Below are 20665 nucleotides of genomic sequence, written 5' to 3'. Positions count from 1 at the left end.
TACCCTGCACTAATTTTTTACTTTCTATTATGAATTTGAACTCTTAAACGGTTTTACGTTGTATTTATTTTATATATTGTATCGTGTATATCCAGTATTAGACTGTATTCAGCTTTCTATTTTACCTTGCATTTATTTTATCTATCATGTGTATTCCGTGTCATATAAACATATCATGTTTTCAGCTTTCTGTTTATGGTGTGTCTCAACCAAACGTGAACAGACCTCGGCCATACACCGTGGTTAGTCAGCCGTCAATCATTTCCAGAGCCCGCCCCTCACCGGCAGCAAGTTTCTGCTATACCACTGATAAACTGGACAGTCCGGACAATTTTATACATCAAGTACGTGTTTTGTATTGTGATTTATTCAACAACGAAGTCTTTATCCTTATTTACAACCAAAGTAGGATGATTAGCGACAGAAATGTAGATGAAATAAACCAGGAAACGAGTCGCTGAGAGCAGGTGCATGTCCATCCTGTAGCGCTCACTGTTTTGACAAATCGATGTTTATGTCGCGGTTTGTTGCATTTTAAAGTGATAGGAGTCAACTTTATTGGCTCGTCATGGCGACGGTGGATAAATCTAGACAAATCTTGTCCCAGTGCGCTCTGACAAAGACGATGTAGCGACAAATTGTGACCTGTCGTTGTTCCTTTGTACATGCAGTTAAATTTTGTTAACTTTACTGTTACTTCGTTTTACAGCCACCAGAGCCTTCATGAACCTCCTACTTTACAGCAGGAGGAACTAATTTAGGACTGCACTGTTTACCTCCGAGTGTTTTCGGTGTGTGTGTGTGTGTGTGTGTGTGTGTGTGTGTTCTGGAGAACTCGTGATGACGTGCTAGATAACTTGAATTTCCCTTTTTTATCCCTCTGTGAAGAATTGCCTGAGTACATCCCTACAATGGCCTCCACCTCAGTTGGGGATAAACAGTTGCAGAGGATAATCAGAGATCTGCATGGTAATCAAGCTCTCCACACATACAGCAAACCCCATATGTGCATTACAGTAGATACAATATCATGCAATATGCATCAGGTGTCTTGTCCAAAGGATTCTGCAATATTTACATCAGCCAAAGATTTTTTTTATATGTAAATGTTTGTTTGTTTGTTTGTTTGTTTTACCAGATGAACTATACACTAACCAGTTACAGCATTTACCAGCATCACCAGACAAATACTGTGTCAAGTCTCCACCTGCCACCAAAAAAGCTATGACCTGTCTGAGCTGTTTTGGCAGCTCGTTTGGGAATGTCCTGGGGTGCAAGAATAGGGAATCAGTTAAGGGTCCAATTTTGTGCAGTTGGTCTAAATTCGGTGTCACCGAGCTTTTCATGTACTTTATTCATAGCTGAAGAGTTTGAGTTTTTGCACACCTGATATGTACAGAACCTTTTTTCATACTGTATATCAACACTGTGTGTTCAGATTAAAAAAAAGAAACAAAGCAGTCACATTAAAAATAACTCTGCAAGATTCCTTTTTTTCCTCACAGAAAACATAAAAAATAATCAATTACAGTAAAGTCCTTTAAAAGCTTTTCAGTATCCAAACCCTACTTGGGCCTCCATACTGTAAATAGGTCATGTTTCTGTACATCCCATTAAGTTTAGAGGCTAAGTCAACATACTAGGATCAGTTTTTTTTGGTGTGTCTCATAATTTTGCTGTGGGAGGTCACTATCTTGGGGAATAGTCTTCTTTTGCAATTATGTTTAAGGTGTGTCTTAGTAGTGTCCACATGACCCAAGATTTCCCGGCCAAACACGGTATTATAGTGACACGACCAAAGGTATTCACTCCACCTGTCTATGGCTTGAGTGACGTGGCTGCTTGGTTTAAATGTCACAAAAATATTCTGGGACAAAAAAAAAATCTATCTACACAAAATCACATATTTGTGTTTGGGTTAATAATGCTCTTGTTCTTCTTTTTTAAAATGTAGATGCAGTGATAGAGTTAAGTAAGGAACACAGGGAGTGTGGTGAACCCATAACGGACGACTTCGCCAACCTGCACAAGTTCTTCTACAAACTAGAATACCTGCTGCAGGTATGTCGCCATATCAAAGAGAGTAGCATTGGGTAAATTAAACCATAAGTACCTACCACTCCCCCCACACACTCTTCCTTTATCGTATGTGCTCACATAGCCCTTAATGGATCTGAGCCAGAGAACGCATCAGTTAATCATAGCATCTCAGCACTTCCATCTAATGCTTGCTTTTCCCTTTATTTCATTCATTCTTTCTTTTGTGGTTTCACAATTTTATGCGTTTTTCTGCATAACTGGGGAAGTGGTCACACATTGTCTTGAACATATTTGTTAATTGCTTAGCAAAAGCTATTTCTGTTGGAGCCGTTACTAGAAAGACAGTTCCTGAGGCATGTCTAGCCATCAAACTATGTGCATGCTTTACCCGATCCAGTTGACCTAAACCTTGGGCCCCGCTCTTTCTCAACCAGATCAAGGCACAGTAAGGATAATCACATCAGAGTATGGCACGAAGCGATCACACTCAGTAAATACTCTCCAGGATTGTATAGATTGCCTAGTGTGAATACACCATTAGCTTCTGGTGGAAGTGGCTAATTTTAAGGGGATCCCGGTGTAGCCAGTGGATTTCTGAGCAAAGAGATCCATTTCTGCTTGCAAAAAAAAAAAAACCACAGAACTATTTACCTGCATGTAACAGAAGCCTGGTCAAACATGACTTGTCAGTACTATTGGGAGTGCTGTAGACTAGTGTTCTTAAGTTATGAACTCTTAAAATGAAACATTTCACAAGACTCATCTCACAAGCCTTCCTGTATTTAAAGGTTATGAGTCCTGATACCAGTGAGTAATTTCTTTAATGTGCTTGAGCTGTTCTTGTAAAGTCCAAGTTGAAGAAAATACACATTTGTGTAGCTCAACTATGTCTTTTTCTTTCCCTTAATCTTCTTGAATTACATTAACAACTACTAAACACTAGCAACTCAGTCACCACGGTGATGTAGTACAGTCCACATTACAGAGCACGTTGTTTATGAATGCAATAATTTTGTGTCCTTTGTGTCTCTTAGTTTGACCAAAAAGAGAAGACAACCTTTCTTGGCCAGAGAAAAGACTACTGGGATTACTTCTGCGACTGCCTGATTAAGATCAAGGGAGCTAACGATGGCATCCGTTTCGTTAAGTCCATCCCTGAGGTAATCCTCCTCTGCAGCACACGCGTACACTTAGTCACCCTTCGTGCCTCAGCCCTTCCATGGCGTGAAACACATGCGCACATGTATACAGACAGTGACCGTATAACCATGTAACTAATATTCCGACCAATCAGGTGCACTAAGGCTCAACGCTGCTAATTCACATGCTATCTTACACTTGTGCCACCTGTACTGTTTCCTCCTCACTTTTTGTCCTGGAAATTCACACTGGTGAGCCTCATACTTCAATAACTATTCATGATTTGGTCCTAGTTTGTATTGTAATGAATTGGTTTCCTGTTGAACTGTTAGTAATATTTGGTGGTTAAGTGATCAAAGTGTTCTTTGTGTATTGGTTATTAGCATTTACAAGTTATGTTGTTCTATTTGTAAAGGCAACAGCTATGACTACGTTCATTATCTGCATATTTCATGGTTATTTTCCTGCATTCCAATAGACGTTGGGTACCCACTTTTATAGATGATAATTTTAGGGTACTGAATTATGTGCCAGATCATTTTTGACTTATCATCTATTTTTAAACTATTTTTGTAATTGTTTATCACAAGCCTGTTAATATTTTTTTGCTGTTAAGTAATCCTTGATTTGATAACATAAGGAAGACAGATCTGTGGTTTAAAGTTTTTTTGAGGGGGGAGGGGTGGGGTTTAAATGGGTCAGCGTGTTTATTTTCAGAAGTCACACAGTCTAGTCAATAACATCTGACTGATAATTAATAATTAAAAACCTTTGGCACTCTGAAAACCTAAAACATTATTATTTTTTTTCTCTTCTTTTACTGTTTTTATTTGCTGTCCATTGGTCAGAGACATAAAGACGTCTCCAGCTGGTGTCTGTCTGGTGTATCTGTGTCTCTTATCTTACTTAAATCCCTCCATCTGCCAATGCATTGGAGAGTCTAGGCTTAGAAATAACATTGTACATCTATTCTCTATATGGTGATCATCTTTAAATTTAGATATCTTTAAGCTGAACTGCGATTTATGCAGTAGAATTAAACATTTCCATGTTAAATTGAAATGGCCAAGACTGTTGCTGAAGACAACTAAAACTTTGATCCTTAAAGTCTGCGATGAACAGATTTTACATTTACTAACCTCAAAAAAAAAAAGAGCTGTAGTCTTATTTTTAAAAGTCTTAACAGTTTCCTTTTAATGCTTTATACAATAATATTTTAGGAAGTAGAAACTGACGTCTGACCTATTTAACAAGTTAGATAAGAAAAACAGTGGAGGTTAGTCCACCTTGGATTGAGTTTGCCAGTGTTGTGCATGTTTATGACAAAAGAGTCTATTTTTGTGTGTCCTCAGTTGAAGACATCACTGGGGAAAGGAAGGGCTTTCATCCGCTACTCGCTCGTTCACCAGCGTCTTGCTGACACACTGCAGCAATGTTTTATGAATCTGAAGGTCACAAGGTGAGAGGACACATCAGCTCAGATTAATCTAATGTTCACTTAACGCATCGAAATATCGTAACATTTAAGACTAAAAATAATTAGATGATTATTTTTAGTCTTAGTGTTATGGGCAAAAGAATTCTGTAAATGATAGAAACTGGAAGCACTATCTGTAACACTATTTTACATTTTAAAGTGGATATTATGTGCTTTAGTTACATTGAGCAGTTGCTTCTGTGATCACTTCCTAGTGATGTCATTTTCTGTACTTGGACAAGGTAGCGCTAAACATGCCCCAAAATCTGTAACTTTAAACACTTATTTTTAAAATCTAGTTTTAAGTCTGTATCAGTTTATGCAAGCAGGACCCGATGGTATGTTTCATGTCTGCTTTAAGAAGAAAAAAACATGATATCAGATTGAATGCCTGACTTAAACATTGAGATCTATGGACATGTTCCATGACAGTTCAGTTTAGTGAGAATATTAAACCCGTTTCGATGCACACTTAGGCTTAAATTCATAAATACTATTGTTTTCATGGTAGCTGATGATATTGAAATCTAAAAGGTCAGCTTTAATGTATTCTATGCTGCAAGTTGTGAAATGACAAAATTCTGGATACTGGGCAGTGATAAAGCTGACATTGCGCAAATGACTGCAGTAAAGGTTTAATCTCCACTTATCTGAAAAAAAGAAATTATTTACAAAAAACTGACAAAACAAAATTAGGAAAACATAATTTAATAATGGAAGCTTAAAGTATTTCCCTGGACTAACCGATTAATCAAAGCTAATTAGAATGTGTAATTCTGTTGACTGCATGCATTTCCTTCATGGCTACATGCAACATGAACAGTGGTTTATCTCTAAATGTCCTAATTCATCAAAGAGTACTTGTTATTGAAGATAAATTGATACATTTTACAGTTCCTGACTATGACAGTTTGAAAACTGTTGCCAAGATGTGTGTTTTACTCCAGGCATACTGTACTGCTTTGTTTTGGATGTTCTTAGGAAGTGTGATTCTCCCTTCCTTTTTTATGTCCTATTTCTCCTTTTCGACTGAAATCACAGCAACCAAAAAAAAACTTGACCATAGACCTTTGTAGCACTGCTCAGTTCCTGTCTTTTCTCAAATCAAAATGTCAGTTTTATTTTTGCGTTAAGGAAAAAAAGAAGTAGTTTATTCTCCACGCATAGTAAAACTAAACACAGCAGTTTACACCAATGACATGCTAAGTTTGCAAGTTTCTCTTCACATAAACAATATTCAAAATGTAAAGAAAATAAAAATGCAAATAACAAAATGCAGGTTTAAGTAATAAGTAATTAACAAATAAAGAAATGAGTTAAAAAAAAATATAGCTCATCTTAAAAACCAGAGATGCAGTATCTGTGCCTTTTGCAAATAAAGGAAGCGCTGTACAAATTAGACGCAGTCTAATGGGCCATGTTTGGCAGTATGAAAGAGAAAATATTTAACTTATATTTAAACACAGTGGGTTTTGTAAGTATTTTACATTCAGTAGAGATTCAGCGTAGTTAGCAAACACACTGGAATGAGGAACCTCAGGAATGGACCTGAAACAGGTTTGGTGTTTTGGTGGTGGGTGGCAGCTTCTATGTTTGAGCAAATAATTCTTCACCTCTGGGGTGCAAAAGCATTTTTCCCAATATGAACTATGAAAAAAACAAAATACCATTTCATACGACCTTTGGTGCTGGACTGAGTGCGCTTAGAAATAGTGCCTAGAAATAGTTTTTCTTTTCTTTTTTTTAAATTTCAAGACTTTGAATACTTCAGTAAAAACTTTCCCTGTTTTCAGTCTATAGGCTCAGCTTATGTAAGACAAGCCAACTGGATGCTGACTGTGCCATCAGATTTACACTGCAAACATGCTGACAGTTGTTTTATTTAAACAATTAAAGCGTTTTCAGAAAGGGTAGCCTCATTACTTTATGTCTTCATTTTATGTCTGAATTATTTTTTAAATCTTTGAAACCTTTATTTCTCTGTTCTCTAGATAGCGCAAAATGTCTTCTGTTTTTCAGTATATGAGGGAGTGTTTATTATTGTTGATAGAGCAAGGAAAAGGAATAGCAAGGATATTGATATTTGGTTGATATAAATAAATACATTTTATTTTATTTTTTTGGTTTCCCTTTCCACGGTGCCAAATTTGGGAGGAAAATATATTTGGGGGTTGAGCAGCAACTACTGAGACTTGTTTTAAGCTTGAGCATGCTGTTTGTGACAGATTGACCGACACAACCACACTGGTGAACTTGTAACAACTTCTTGTCAAAGAACCATCCCACAGCAGTGTGTGACCAAGTTCTTGACCAGCATAATGGGGAGGTGCCAGGCTATTGTGTGTATGGTTCCTCCACATGCCTCCACTGAGGCTGCTGTTTATTTAACTAATACATTGTTGAATTTGAATGTATAAGCGTTGAATGGATTTTAATGCAACTTTGTGTAGAGTCATGTTAACAAGAAATTTAAAATTTGCGTTACTTTCACCAAGGTGTTCATGGGTAACTTAATGAGTTACTGGTTGAAAATTAACAAGAAGTCTTATAACTTGGAAACAATTATTATTAAAAGTGTGATGTGTATTGTCATTATGTAAAAGGTACGGTATAAAGATATAAAGATAAAATATCTTGTCACGTTTAACAAGGTTAACAACAACAAGGTGACAGTATTGCTTTATAGTGCTATTTAAAGCTGTTTTTTACTGCCATTGTTTCTATTGACAAGTTGTGGGCATAAAGGGAAAGCTTTAATTTGAATATTAGCTTTGTATGCCAATGTCTGTGATGTATATCATACCTTTAAATGTATTTTTTCTGAATGTTTCTGTTTTTACTAGTTGAAATTCTCTGACTTTCATTTTGTGAGTTGTTTTTTCAACTTTTTTTTCTATTCTTCCGATAAAGTGACTGGTATTATGCCCGGAGTCCTTTCCTCAAGTCTCACCTCACTGGAGACATAATCAACAATCTTTATGAACTCAACCAGATCCAATTTGATGTGGCAGCCAGAGGTTATGACCTTGATGCAGATTGGCCAAAATTTGCAAGGTATGTATGTATGAACAATAGAAGACTAAAAAACTTTATAACACATAATTCTTCAACCTGGAAAACATGTAAGGTGTAAGAGACTAAATATCTAGACTGAACACATTATTTTTTTGCAAATGTTGAATTGTGGTGAAAGCGTACTGGGTTTTTCACAACTTGAAGTTAACACCTAATTATCTTATCTCCCTGCACATTCACAGTTCTGTCTTTTTGCTGTATTGCTCGTGTGTGCGTAGGTGTGTGTGTGTGTGTGTGTGTGTGGTTGCTGACAGTGTGTGAACTTGGATCATTGTTTCTTCTATCAGCAGCTTTGTCAAAACTTTCAACTTCGTTGCAATAAATTCAAGCAATACTTTCATAACCTTGCTCCTCCGTATTTGTGTGATCTTACATACATATAGAGTGCACTTTCACCAGATCTCCGGACTATAAATGCCCTCTACATTTAAATCACGACTCAATCTGTTCAGAACTGCAAACCCTTCATTATAACTTGGTCTTAGTCTATTGTTACCTCAATTAGTTTTATAGTTGTGATTTTATTTGTTTACTTTATGTTTTTATTTTGCTGAAATAATGTAAGGTGACCTTGAGGGTTTTTAAAGGTGCCTATAAATAAAATGTATTGTTATTACTATTTTTACAAGCTATTAGAAAAGAAGACAGTAGAGTCCTGCACTCTTTTTAAGAAATTCTTAAAAAGAATTTGCTGCGGTTGTCAATTCTATTTCCAATGAGTAGCATGAAATCATCACTTTCTAATTCCAGAGAAGAAATGTGTAACGTCTGAGTGACTTCCTTGCTTGTATTTGTGTAAATTGACTCATATTTTCCCCACTAACAAGAAAAGCATAAAAGCTGGACTACATTTCAAATCTGTTCGTCCATTTAACATACTGCTAAAATTAAATTAACTTTTCTCATTTCATCGAATGAACTAATCTCATCTAAAAGTAGACTTTATGGCAGTCTATGGGATTTTTTTCGTTTTTTATGTTAATCTTTTCTACAGAATTAAATGCCACTGAGTGTGGGCTCCCACAGTAAAATTAGGCAAGATAGTTCCTTTTAAAATGAAGAACTAAGAGTTTTTTAAAATGACCTCAGTTATACTCTGTAAATATTGCATATTTTCTTGGGTTCTTTAAAATCTTGGCATGTTCTTGGTATGTGTATTGTATATAGGTGTGGTTTTTACTTCCTGTTAACCATTTCTAAATAATACAGTTCTTTCTGGTATATATTACAGAAAATTAGCAGAACTTTAAAATAAAGCATTTTCACTGTTTGTCATTATGTGACCCTAATATTTGGTGTCTCATTAACAAAGGCGAACATTAGGATCTGGCTCCTCAGCTTACCTTTGGAAACCCCCGAGTCGCTGCTCTAGTGTGAACAGTCTGGTTAGCAGTTATTCACACTCACAGGTACACAAAAACTGTTATATCAGTATTTCCCACAATTTTCTGGTTAAATGTGACTAATGTTTAATGCACCTGACCTTTGCTCTCTCTTTTTCCATGCACTGAACAGGGTCAGGAGTTCCTTCCAGTCCCAGACTTGAGCCACAGTGGTCTTGATGAACTGGGAGAACTGGGGGAACCTTCTTCCTGCAGCATTGCAGAGAATCTGCGCATTGAGCTTGACCAGTCCGAGCTCAGACAGCAGGAGCTTTTGGTGCGGGTTCAGGAGTTAGGCAAGGAGGCTGCGGAGCTGAAAGATATTGTAAAACACCTTCAAGAACAGTTGTCAGCTCAGAAGTCTGCCAATTCGACATCTACAGCAGTCCAAAGTAACCCAGAAACATACAGTGAAGAAAGAGTTAATCACTATCAAACCTGCAGGGAACCGATAAGAAGTGAACTTCAAGATAGACTCACAACTGCTGAGAACAAAAATATGGAGCTTCTTTCTAAGTTAGATGAGGCTCTTAAAGAAAGGGGCCAACAAACTGCTAGTTACTGTGAATCAGCCTGGAAAATCCAGGAACTCCTGGATAAACTCAAGTCTGCAGAGGAGGGGAGGCTGGAGGCTAAGAGAGAGGCTGAGGACACGGCGAGGCACTGTGAATGTCTGTCGCAGCAACTAAAACTCAGGGAAGAAGAATTGAAGAATGCTAAGGAGAGGCTAGCTGAAGTAAAAGCTGGAGCTGATGACGAACGGGAGGCAGCGCTCATGCGGTTAGAGGAGCTCCAGAGTGCGGTTGGTCGAATTCAGGGGGCATTGACTTTGAAAGAGAAAGAGACAGGGAATTTGAGAGCACAGCTTCAGGACCTGCAGGCCTCACTGGAATGCAGGGAAAGGCAGGCGGAGGAACTGAGAAAAATGCTCCAGGAAGAGAGGGAGGAGGTAGAGAAGCAGTGTAGTCTCAGTAGCAGCCAGAATGAGGAACTTGAGAGTCTGAGCTTGGATTTAAGAAAAACGCTTAAAAGCAGAGAGAAAGAGCTAGCTGCGAGTTCAGAAAGAATCAAACATTTGGAGGAGCAGTTAGATAAGCTAAACGTGGGGAAAGAAACAGTGGCCCCTCGAATTATTGATGATGAAATAACATCTTGCAGTCAATCAGAGAATACTGCAGATGACAAAACACAGTTCAGCAGTCTAATGGAAATAAATGCTAAGCTTCTCCAAACGGTTAGGAAAAGTGAGGTAAGCATTTCCGAGCTAACTGAGAGCAGGGCTGCCCTGTTAGACCAGCTAGCTTCTTTGAAGGCGTCTGAGAAGCACTTCAGAAGTAGAGTAGAAGCTGCAAAGATGAGTGTGGAAGACAGAGAGAAAAAGCTTTTAGATGAAAACCTGAAATTGGAGGAGATGGTTCAGAAGGCGTTTATGCAAAGGGAGCAATCTGATGCTCAGTTAAAGAAGCTGGAGCATGAGAATACTGAGCTTCTCGGCAGTCAGTCCACACTGAAGAAACAGTTAGCCACAACTCAACAGGAACTGGATTCATTCACTACCAAAGCTGAAAAGTTAGAGAAGAACATTATAGCGTCGCAGAAAAGCCAAGCAGAGTTACTTGAAAAGCTCCAGGAAACCGAAGCTAAGCTAAGAGACCAGACTGTAAAATGTGAGCTTCTCCAAGGTCGAACTGATGAGCTAGAAAGCAGGAGTGGGGAGCTGCATGATGAAAAAGGAGCCGCAGAGAGCAACGAAAAAATGCAAAAGCTTCACAGTGAGCACCAGACTTCCTCAGTGGAATCCAAAGAGGCCCCATTCAGGCTGGTTATAGCTGAGGCACAACTGGAAGTCAACGTGAGAGAGGTAACCAGGCTCCAGGAAGAGGTGGTGGAGCTTAGGGCACAACTCCTGGCAGGAAATGAGGAGAGGATGAAAGCTCAGGCCCTGCAGGAGGTGACAGAAGCCTCCAGAGAAGACCTTCGTGTTTTAGTAGAACAACTGAAGGCCCAAGTGGAGGAACTAAACCGCCGGCATGTGGATGAAATTCTTAGATCTCGCGAGCGTGAGGAGGCTCTTATTCGTGAGCGAGATGGCGAGGCACAGGCTCGAGCCGGTCTTGCTGCAGAGGTGACGGCCTCTAGAGAGGAGCTTGATAAGCTTAAGATGCGTTACAATGCTTTGTGTCTGGAGAACAGTGAATCAAGGGAGGCCCTTCACAGAGCCAACACAGAGACCGCAGAACTAGGCGTGCACGTGTGCATGCTGACCGCTGAGAACGAGGAGGCTCGGCTGCGCTGGGAGGGTCAGTCAACAAAGCTGCAGGAGCTGGAGGAGGAGGCGGCTCAGGAAGCAGGAAGGCTGAATGCCTGCATGGAGCAGCTGCGCAAGGAGAACCAGGAGCTCCACAGTCAGCTCCCAAACACTGAGAATTTGATGGCATCCAAGGAGAAACTGGAGAAACAGTTGAGGGAGGCCCAACAGGAAGTCGAAGCTGTGCGGGAGATGAACCAGGAAGAGAATCAACAACTGCAGTTGCAGCTCAGCAGTGAAGCTGTGAGCCATGAAAGCCAGCTCCAGGTCAGGCAGAGTAAAGTATACATGTACAAAGTTACTGTTGTCTTCCCGTTTATGACATACTTCCTTGTAAACAAAACTGTTTCTTATAAACTGAAAAACAGTTTTACGCAGCTTAATTTTTTGAAAGAAATCTGTTAGCGAAATTACAGGTTTCTTTTTAATGTTAACTTTTGAGCTCATTCTTTTAATGCAAATTTAGGATTGTGCATCAGTCTTGTCCTTGTAAGCTGTGATTATGGTTGGTTGGCATTGTTCATGTGTTCTTCTTAATGAATATGTCGCAACCCATCAGTGCTGGTATAGAGTTACTTAAGTTAAAGAAGGAAATAAAGCAGGTATTTATTTATTTTTTCCTTTTTCTGACCATCTCTTTGCTCCTGCTTTGATATATAACTGAAATATTAGTACAGACTGACCCTCTTGTGCACTTTTATCTCGAGTCTGGTCGGTTACAAAAATTCAGATCTTACACGATGAGCTGAAATGACGCTAAAGTTGAGCACTCAACAAAAATGACATTGAAACCCCTGCTACGTGCTGCATTTGCATATGAGTATTGCCACATAATGTCATTCAGCATCATGTGTTTGGAAATATAAAGCAGATTATTCAAGTTTCAGTCATGAGTACATACATAAATGAAGCCTGATCTAAGTATAGCATACAAGATCTTAAATGGAGTCAGGACATTTGAGAAAAAAGGTGTTACTTTTGGAGCAGTGGTCCCAATTTGCATTTGTACTGCACTTTCATTTACATGTGAAAGCCTCCCCAGCACTAGAGGAGATTTTCACGCTTTGCGTTTTTGTAAAACTGCCAGAAATTCCACAAATTCTATGTCAGTTCGTGGAAGTTTTTATCTGCTGCCTACACTTTTCTTTGAAATAATATTATCCTCAAATTGTACAGCAATTTACAGAGCTGTTTGATGATTCCACTTTTTAATATAGTGAGGTGAGCGACAGAACCTGCACCTGGTTATCGGGGAAAATCACTGGTTATTACAGAGAAATACAAACGCATTCCCATATTCTCAAATAATTTCATCTGCAGTCCTGAGAATAAGTAACCATACCACTGAACTCTTGCTAAGATGCAGACACGTGCTTTTAGAAAAAGTTGCACAGTCTCACTGCACTGTACACGAGCAATATAAACAAGTCATCTTTTTTGTTACTACTAAAATATTTAGGCCATGATTTTGAAAATAACTAGAATGTATAGAAAGATTTATACCAACTCGGCTAGAGTGCAACTAGATATGTTTTCTACATACCCTGCTCAACGTTAATGATGAATTTCTGATTATTTTTTGTCCATCTAGAGCACGATTCAAGAGTTAGAGGATGTTAAATTGCAGCTCCAGACTGAGCATGAGAAGGTAGTTGCCCTGGAGAACAACCTCAAGGGGCTAGAGGTAAGAGGATAAAAAATTCAGTACGGTGTTGTAAACAGAAAGTCCATCCATTTTCTTCTGCTTATCCGGGGCCGGGTCGCGGGGGCAGTAGCCCAAGCACAGAAGCCCAGACCTCCTTCTCCCCAGCCACCTTCTCCAGCATAGCCAAGGCGTTCCCAGGCCAGCCGAGAGATATAATCTCTCCAGCGTGTCCTGGGTCTGCCCCGGGGCCTCCTCCCGGTGGGACATGCCCGGAAAACCGCGCCCATGAGGCATCCTTGTCAGATGCCTGAACCACCTCAGCTGGCTCCTTTTGATGTGGAGGAGCAGCGGCTCTACTCTGAGCCCCTCTCAAATGGCCGAACTTCTTACCCTATCTCTAAGGGAAAGGCCAGCCACCCTTCGGAGGAAGCTCATTTCCGCCGCTTGTATTTGCGATCTCGTTCTTTCGGTCACTACCCACAGCTCGTGGCCATAGGTGAGGGTATGGACGTAGATCGACCGGTAAATTGAGAGCTTCACTTTTACACTCAGCTCTCTCTTCACCACAACAGACCGGTACAGCGTCCGCATCGCTGCAGCCACTGCACCAATCCGTCTGTCGATCTCCCGCTCCCTTCTCCCATCACTCGTGAACAAGACCCCGAGATGCTTAAACTCCTCCACTTGGGTTAAAGAAGAAAGTTAAAGAGCCAAACTACCAACAAACAGACTCCTCTTAAAAATAATTTCTGTTGGTTTTTGACCATTAAAACCAACAGGTTATGGTCCTGAGTGGGAAATTCATGCAAAGAAAACAGCTTCTGAATACTGCTTTATGTGAAGCATTTTGTATTTTACATCTCTAATTATTTTAGAGAACTTCCCTGAGATAGTTCTTTTTTTCCCACATTTATTTTGAAGGCTCTTTGTCTGTTATTCATCGTCATAAAAGCCACCTGAAACTCGCATTGGTTTAATTTTGCAAGAAGATTTTTAGTTGTGGTCAACATGCTGACAGTATTCACATAGTGAAGTGGTTTTACATGTGGAAATGGAACTTCTTTGCTGTCTAACACTGACCACACTAAAGTCATCGCTGGAGGATGATGCGTGACAAAACGCATGTGTAGCTTGCGCAGCTCGATCTGCATTTTCATGTGTGGGGTTGATAAATGGGAAAACAAATTGCAGTTCCATTCTGTATATTGTCAATTGAAGTAACCATAATGTTATATTCACAAACATAATTCACAAAGAGAAAGAAATAAGGCTGTGCTTTGCTGCGCTGATTGCAGGCTGAGAATCAGAGATACTGCCAACAGATTGAGGAGACAAACATCCAGATGGCCGAGTCTGAAAACCTCATCCAGCAGAAAGAAGACGAGATAATCCATCTGAAAGGGAATTTATCAAGGTGAGATACTGTATTCATAATCACACATTCTGGACCAAATTAAAGCTCCTGATGAAAGTTTTTAATCTTGTCTGTTGTGAGCTGTCTAGCCCAGAAACAACCAAATACACGTTGTCTGTGTTGGTGGCACGGAGTCGAATCTCTCTGGGTACTCCCTCTTTGTCACACAGTCTAAAGACACCCATGTTAGGTTAATTGGCAAGTCTAATTTGGCCATAGGTGTGAATGAGAGCATGATTGCTTGTCTCTGTGTGTTAGCTCTGTGATGACTGTTAGCCTTTCTAGGGTGTACCCTGCTTTCCTAGTGACAGCTGGGATAAGGTCTGCATGGATGCTCGATCCTCCATGTTTTTTTGGTCAGCATGTATTTGTGCTATATGCAGATCTGAGGAGGCGTTAGCAGTTGCTCAGCGGGCCTGTCAGGAGATGGCTGAAAACCTACGGAGAGTCACACAGGACAAACAAAGCTTTGACGTGAAAATGGCTGCTGAACTGGATGATCTTTACCGTACCAAAATCAATTTGGAAGAAAGGCTTGTGGAGCTCATCAGGTATAAACGTCTTTTCTTTTTCCACAGATTAGCTTAATACAAAATCATTTCTGGGGGTTCAGAAAGAATCAAACATTTGGAGGAGCAGTTAGATAAGCTAAACGTGGGGAAAGAAACAGTGGCCCCTCGAATTATTGATGATGAAATAACATCTTGCAGTCAATCAGAGAATACTGCAGATGACAAAACACAGTTCAGCAGTCTAATGGAAATAAATGCTAAGCTTCTTCAAACGGTTAGGAAAAGTGAGGTAAGCATTTCCGAGCTAACTGAGAGCAGGGCTGCCCTGTTAGACCAGCTAGCTTCTTTGAAGGCGTCTGAGAAGCACTTCAGAAGTAGAGTAGAAGCTGCAAAGATGAGTGTGGAAGACAGAGAGAAAAAGCTTTTAGATGAAAACCTGAAATTGGAGGAGATGGTTCAGAAGGCGTTTATGCAAAGGGAGCAATCTGATGCTCAGTTAAAGAAGCTGGAGCATGAGAATACTGAGCTTCTCGGCAGTCAGTCCACACTGAAGAAACAGTTAGCCACAACTCAACAGGAACTGGATTCATTCACTACCAAAGCTGAAAAGTTAGAGAAGAACATTATAGCGTCGCAGAAAAGCCAAGCAGAGTTACTTGAAAAGCTCCAGGAAACCGAAGCTAAGCTAAGAGACCAGACTGTAAAATGTGAGCTTCTCCAAGGTCGAACTGATGAGTTGAGCTCATCAGGTATAAACGTCTTTTCTTTTTCCACAGATTAGCTTAATACAAAATCATTTCTGGGGGTTTTTGTTTTTATTCTTAAGTTCTTTTTTACCTTTTTCTTTTGGTTAGGCTATTCTGCAACCATCACATTTCAGTCTGTCTCATAAAATATAATGTTAGCATTTTAAATAAACTGCCTCCAACATTCCTAATAATGGAGTTTAACTTTAAGAACAGTCCGTATCAAATTGGCTGTCAAAAATCATTCTACTGGTATCAGTATAATCTAAATTTCTGGTACCGTGACATCCACACTGGAAGGGCGGATTTTGAAAAGTGTAAAAATATGCTTGTGCTTGTTGCAGGGAGAAAGATGCCCTTTGGCAGAAGTCAGACGCTCTGGAGTTTGAGCAGAAGCTGCGGGATGAGGAGTCGGAGAGGGACGTTAACTACTGTCTGGGCTGCCACACTCAGTTCAGCTGGTGGTTCCGCAAGTACAGCTGCAGGTGATGGTCCATCAAAACAGAAACTGCTTGGAAGCACCAACCAGTAAAAGCACACTCATTTCTTTCACAGCTTCTCAACACTCTGAGGTCATTCACTGCGTGTTTACACTGTGGTTGTGTGATAACTGTTTTCTCACACATTCCTCACTTGGTTTACATTGAGCATTGCAAAGCACTTCTACAAACTTAGTTCTGCAAAAGACTGTGCTTATTCAAAACATGCACACATGTGTAGGACATGATAATGCATGACCGTGACCCTCAGTGACCTGAGGGAAGTGAAGACAAAGTCAAAGTGACTATGATACAGAACTCTTTGTGCCTCATGAAGCTTTGTGATCATTATTCAGATACACTCTGTTCTACCACTGAATGGTATCCCTCACAAATGCATCACTCTCAATTCAGCAAATGTACACCTTGTCGGGTACCCGGTTGGACCCTCTTTTGCCTTCATAGTTGCCTCAAACCTTCATGGCACTAATTTGAGAACTTGCGGGACGTTTCCTGAGCTGATAGGAGTGACACTCGGTACAATCTTCTGGTGATGCAATCCGTCCTTTTCAACATTCGGTGTGTTCTAAATTCAGAGATGGTCTTCTGCATAAACTGGTAGTAACAAGTGGTTGCTTTCCTATCAGCTTGAAGCAGCGTTACTATTCAGCTCTGACCTCTGGCAAGGCACTGTTACTCAGAACTGTTGCTCATTGTAGATTTCCTCTTTTTAAAGCCATTGTCTGTAAACCCTACAGATGGGTGTGTGGGAGTATTCCAGTAGATCAGCAGTTTCTTAAACACTCACACGAGCCTGTCTTGCACCAACAACACGATCAAGTTCAACGCCACTTAAAGCTTTCTTCCCTGTTCTGATGCTCTGTTGGAGCTTCAGCAGGTCGTCTTAACCACATTTACATGCCTAAATGCTCTTCCTTTACTTTTACCTTACATCAGTAGTGCTCAAGCTTTACTCATAGGTCATTCAATTGAGCTTTTTTCCTGTTTATCCACTCCACCTCTGAAGTGGCTGTTATGAGTCACATGTTTTGTCCCATAGCACTGCTTTAGGGTTTTAGATCAAAAACTGCTGACTACCCAGAGATGAAGGCTGAAAACTAAGGAACTATCAAGTCCTACAAGTTACATTTTTACACGTCTTCTGTTTTTTAATGCCCTTTTTTTTACCTTTGATAGTTTCATTTCTTTTTGTGCAAATCTATACTTCACATAAAAGGAACTACAACGCACAGGTCAATTCTCTCCAGTGAACATTTCACAGCGAGTTGCACTAACACGCTCTGTCTCAATCTTTTTGCCTTATTCTAGGCTATGTGGTCGTCCTTTCTGCTACTACTGTTGCAGCAACACAGTGAGCATCCAGCAGGGTGGCAACAGAGAGCGCTGCTGTAAGGACTGTTACAACCAGCACAGTGCAGTAGTTGAGCGCCACCCGCAGGAAGAAGTGACTCACAGCACACCGGGAACACCATTTAGGCGCTTTCTGCAGGCTGGCCTGGCTGTAAGCGGTGTTTCAGGTAGTCTCCTACACACTCACTGGATTAATGTGTCAAAGGATAAAATATTTACATATTTAATTTATATTGGGGACACGGTAGTGATATACACACTACAGTAAGAGCTAACAATAAAGATCTATGGTGAATATGATGTTTATCTTCTAGGAGCAGGTGGAGATGAGAAACTGGACGATGGTGTTTTTGACATTATCACAGATGAAGAAGTGATTGGGGCGTACGACAGTGAATCCCTGTCTTTTGTCCCCGCTTGCTCGCCTGGACATGGACAGCAGGGGGCAGCACAACTGTAAGTATCTCACACACAGATGGACAGATATAGTAAGCAACAGGATTATCAGACACTGCATGGCAGATTAATAACAGCCACTAAAACAGATTTTCTATTTGCACCTGTCCTTTGCAACATGCCTCCTCTGAAACAGTCTACTTAGTGTGCTCCAGATTAATCAGAAGCAGCCAGAAATAAGCATGACTGCTAAAGTGATTATTGAAAAATTCACTTACCCCGGAATATAATTACAATTTTATATTTAACACATTTGCATATCCCAAAACAAATGACATATGCTCTAAGACATAGATTTGTACTTCTTTAGCAGTACGTTGGCGTCTTTGGTATGTGAAGTCAATAAGCTATTACTTGTACTTGAGGTCTCTATTCTTGAGGATTTTATTGTTAATTTATTTGGCTTTTATTGTTGTTTTTAAATGTATTTAAGTAATGTGCAAAAGTCTTGAGCCACTCCTCAGTTCTTCATATTTTTCTTCCAAGCAGTCCGATTTTCCCGTTATTGTTTTTTTTTTTTCAGTTTTTCTTTGGACATTGGCAGCTTTTTTACTTCTTCCCACTCCAGTCATTTTACTGGATCATTTTCAGAAGAATGTTCTTTTTTGCTTTGTTTAACAAACTCAAGCCAGTCAACACTGATCTATGAGTAATTCAAGAAAGTCACCTAACTCGAAGGATGAACCAGTGTTGTGACTACACATAACAGAAAACTTGTACCATCGGATTTTGATCCACCATGCAATGCCATCTGGAATTTATAGCTTGGCAACAGCGTTCATCCCAAACACAATGGCAGTTAGACGATCACTGTCCTCCCCAGAGACTGGACATCAACATTATTATTGAAACAGTGTGGCATCATCTCGACAGAAATGGTAAATGGCCTGTATTTGTATAGCGCTTTACTAGTCCCTAAGGACCCCAAAGCGCTTTACACATCCAGTCACCCACCCATTCACTCACACATTCACACACTGGTGATGGCAAGCTACATTGTAGCCACAGCCACCCTGGGCACACTGACAGAGGCGAGGCTGCCGGACACTGGCGCCACCGGGCCCTCTGACCACCACCAGTAGACAAGGGGTGAAGTGTCTTGCCCAAGGACACAACGATCGAAACTGTCCAAGCCGGGGCTCGAACCGGCAGCCTTCCAATTACAAGGCAAATTCCCAACTCTTGAGCCACGATCGCCCGAAAACAAAACAAAAGGTAGAAACATCCAAAGAAGAGCTTTGAATGCACTTCAAGAAGCCTGTAGAAGTACTGGTGTACTTCTACAGGCTTCTCTATGGTTCTATGATGACTGCTTAAAGAGATCACAAGAAAACTTGGCCAGGCTGTGCTGAAGAATAAAGGTGCTCATACCAAATATCAACTTTGTTTTTGTTTTTTTGTTTTTTTTTGTCCCGTTTGGATCTTTAGCCATCAGAATTGTTGTCTTAAGGCCAAAAAAGATGCCAAGCGGATTTATTTTACCAAGTGGATCATCATGGCCTTGCCATATTGGTCCATTTGATTGACCTTTATTATAATTATGTATTTATTTTATTTTATTTTCGGTTGTTACAAACGGGACAGACATGACTGGGGGATAGGACAGGGAGAAAGAATGAAAGAAAGAGAGGGAGAGAAAGAAAAACAGAGGGGAGAAGAGACGGTGAGAAAGGGGGGAAGAAAGAAAGAAAAACAAATATCGACTTTCAATTTGTGTGAGCGCATGATTCTATCAGAATCAGAATCAGAATGGGTTTATTGCCAAATGTTGAGCAGGTTTACAACATTAGGAAATTGCTGCGGTGCTTCAGTGCAAACATGCTGTCATAAATAGCACTTAAATAGACATGGAAAAAAATAAAAGTAGGGATAAGAATTAAAAGTGCTACGTGGAAAGATATGTGCATGAGATATACATGAGATATATACATGAGAATAAGAATTAAGAGTGCTACGTTGAAAGATATATACATGAGTGCAGGTGGTGATCAGTGCCAAACATAGAATGATGCAGTCACACAGCGTAGGGTCATGTGTTAGTGGCGGGTACAGTCATATGGTTATTGTTCATGTGTCCAACAGCAGAGGGGAAGAAACTGTTCTTATGGCGAGAGGTTCTGGTGCGAATGGACCGGAGCCTCCTGCCTGAGGGGAGCAGGTCAAACAGACTGTGTCCAGGGTGAGAAGGGTCAGCCGAGATCCGAGCTGCACGCCCCAGTGTCCTGGAGGTGTACAGGTCCTGCAAAGATGGGAGTCTGCAGCCAATCACCTTCTCAGCAGAGCGCACAACACGCTGCAGTCTCTGTTTGTCCCTGATAGTGGCTCCAGCGTACCACACGGTGATGGAGGAGGTGAGGATGGACTCGATGATTGCAGTGTAGAACTGCATCATCGTCCGTGTTGGCAGGTTGAATTTCTTCAGCTGCCTCAGGAAGTACATCCTCTGCTGGGCTTTTTTAATGACGGAGGTGATGGTGGGCTCCCACTTCAGGTCCTGGGTGATGGTGGTACCCAGGAAGCGGAATGAGTCCACAGAGGTGATGGGGGTGTCAGTCAGGATGATGGGGGGGAGTGGGGCTGTGTGCTTCCTGAAGTCCACAATAATCTCCACTGTCTTCTG

At 40.5% G+C, this 20665-nt stretch overlaps 1 protein-coding gene across 1 annotated transcript in view; it reads left to right on the top strand.

Moving 5' to 3' along the window:
• Positions 1 to 269: 269 nt before the first annotated feature.
• Positions 270 to 20665, top strand: part of fyco1b (FYVE and coiled-coil domain autophagy adaptor 1b) — a 29022-nt gene continuing 8626 nt past the window's right edge. Inside the window, exons 1-14 of the mRNA XM_080907778.1 lie at positions 270 to 344; positions 889 to 969; positions 1955 to 2061; positions 3075 to 3200; positions 4533 to 4639; positions 7568 to 7711; positions 9045 to 9141; positions 9248 to 11689; positions 13014 to 13106; positions 14363 to 14481; positions 14865 to 15032; positions 16084 to 16224; positions 17548 to 17756; positions 17904 to 18045. Of these exons, the coding sequence (XP_080763904.1) occupies positions 912 to 969; positions 1955 to 2061; positions 3075 to 3200; positions 4533 to 4639; positions 7568 to 7711; positions 9045 to 9141; positions 9248 to 11689; positions 13014 to 13106; positions 14363 to 14481; positions 14865 to 15032; positions 16084 to 16224; positions 17548 to 17756; positions 17904 to 18045 (3953 nt within the window). The 5' untranslated portion in view covers positions 270 to 344; positions 889 to 911. The remainder of the gene's footprint in view (positions 345 to 888; positions 970 to 1954; positions 2062 to 3074; positions 3201 to 4532; positions 4640 to 7567; positions 7712 to 9044; positions 9142 to 9247; positions 11690 to 13013; positions 13107 to 14362; positions 14482 to 14864; positions 15033 to 16083; positions 16225 to 17547; positions 17757 to 17903; positions 18046 to 20665) is intronic.

Source organism: Rhamphochromis sp. 'chilingali' (genome assembly GCF_963969265.1).
Source record: "Rhamphochromis sp. 'chilingali' genome assembly, chromosome: 16".
In the NCBI taxonomy this organism is placed as follows: domain Eukaryota; kingdom Metazoa; phylum Chordata; class Actinopteri; order Cichliformes; family Cichlidae; genus Rhamphochromis; species Rhamphochromis sp. 'chilingali'.
Note: the sequence above shows the minus strand (reverse complement) of the source record. Positions and strands in the feature narration are given on the sequence as shown.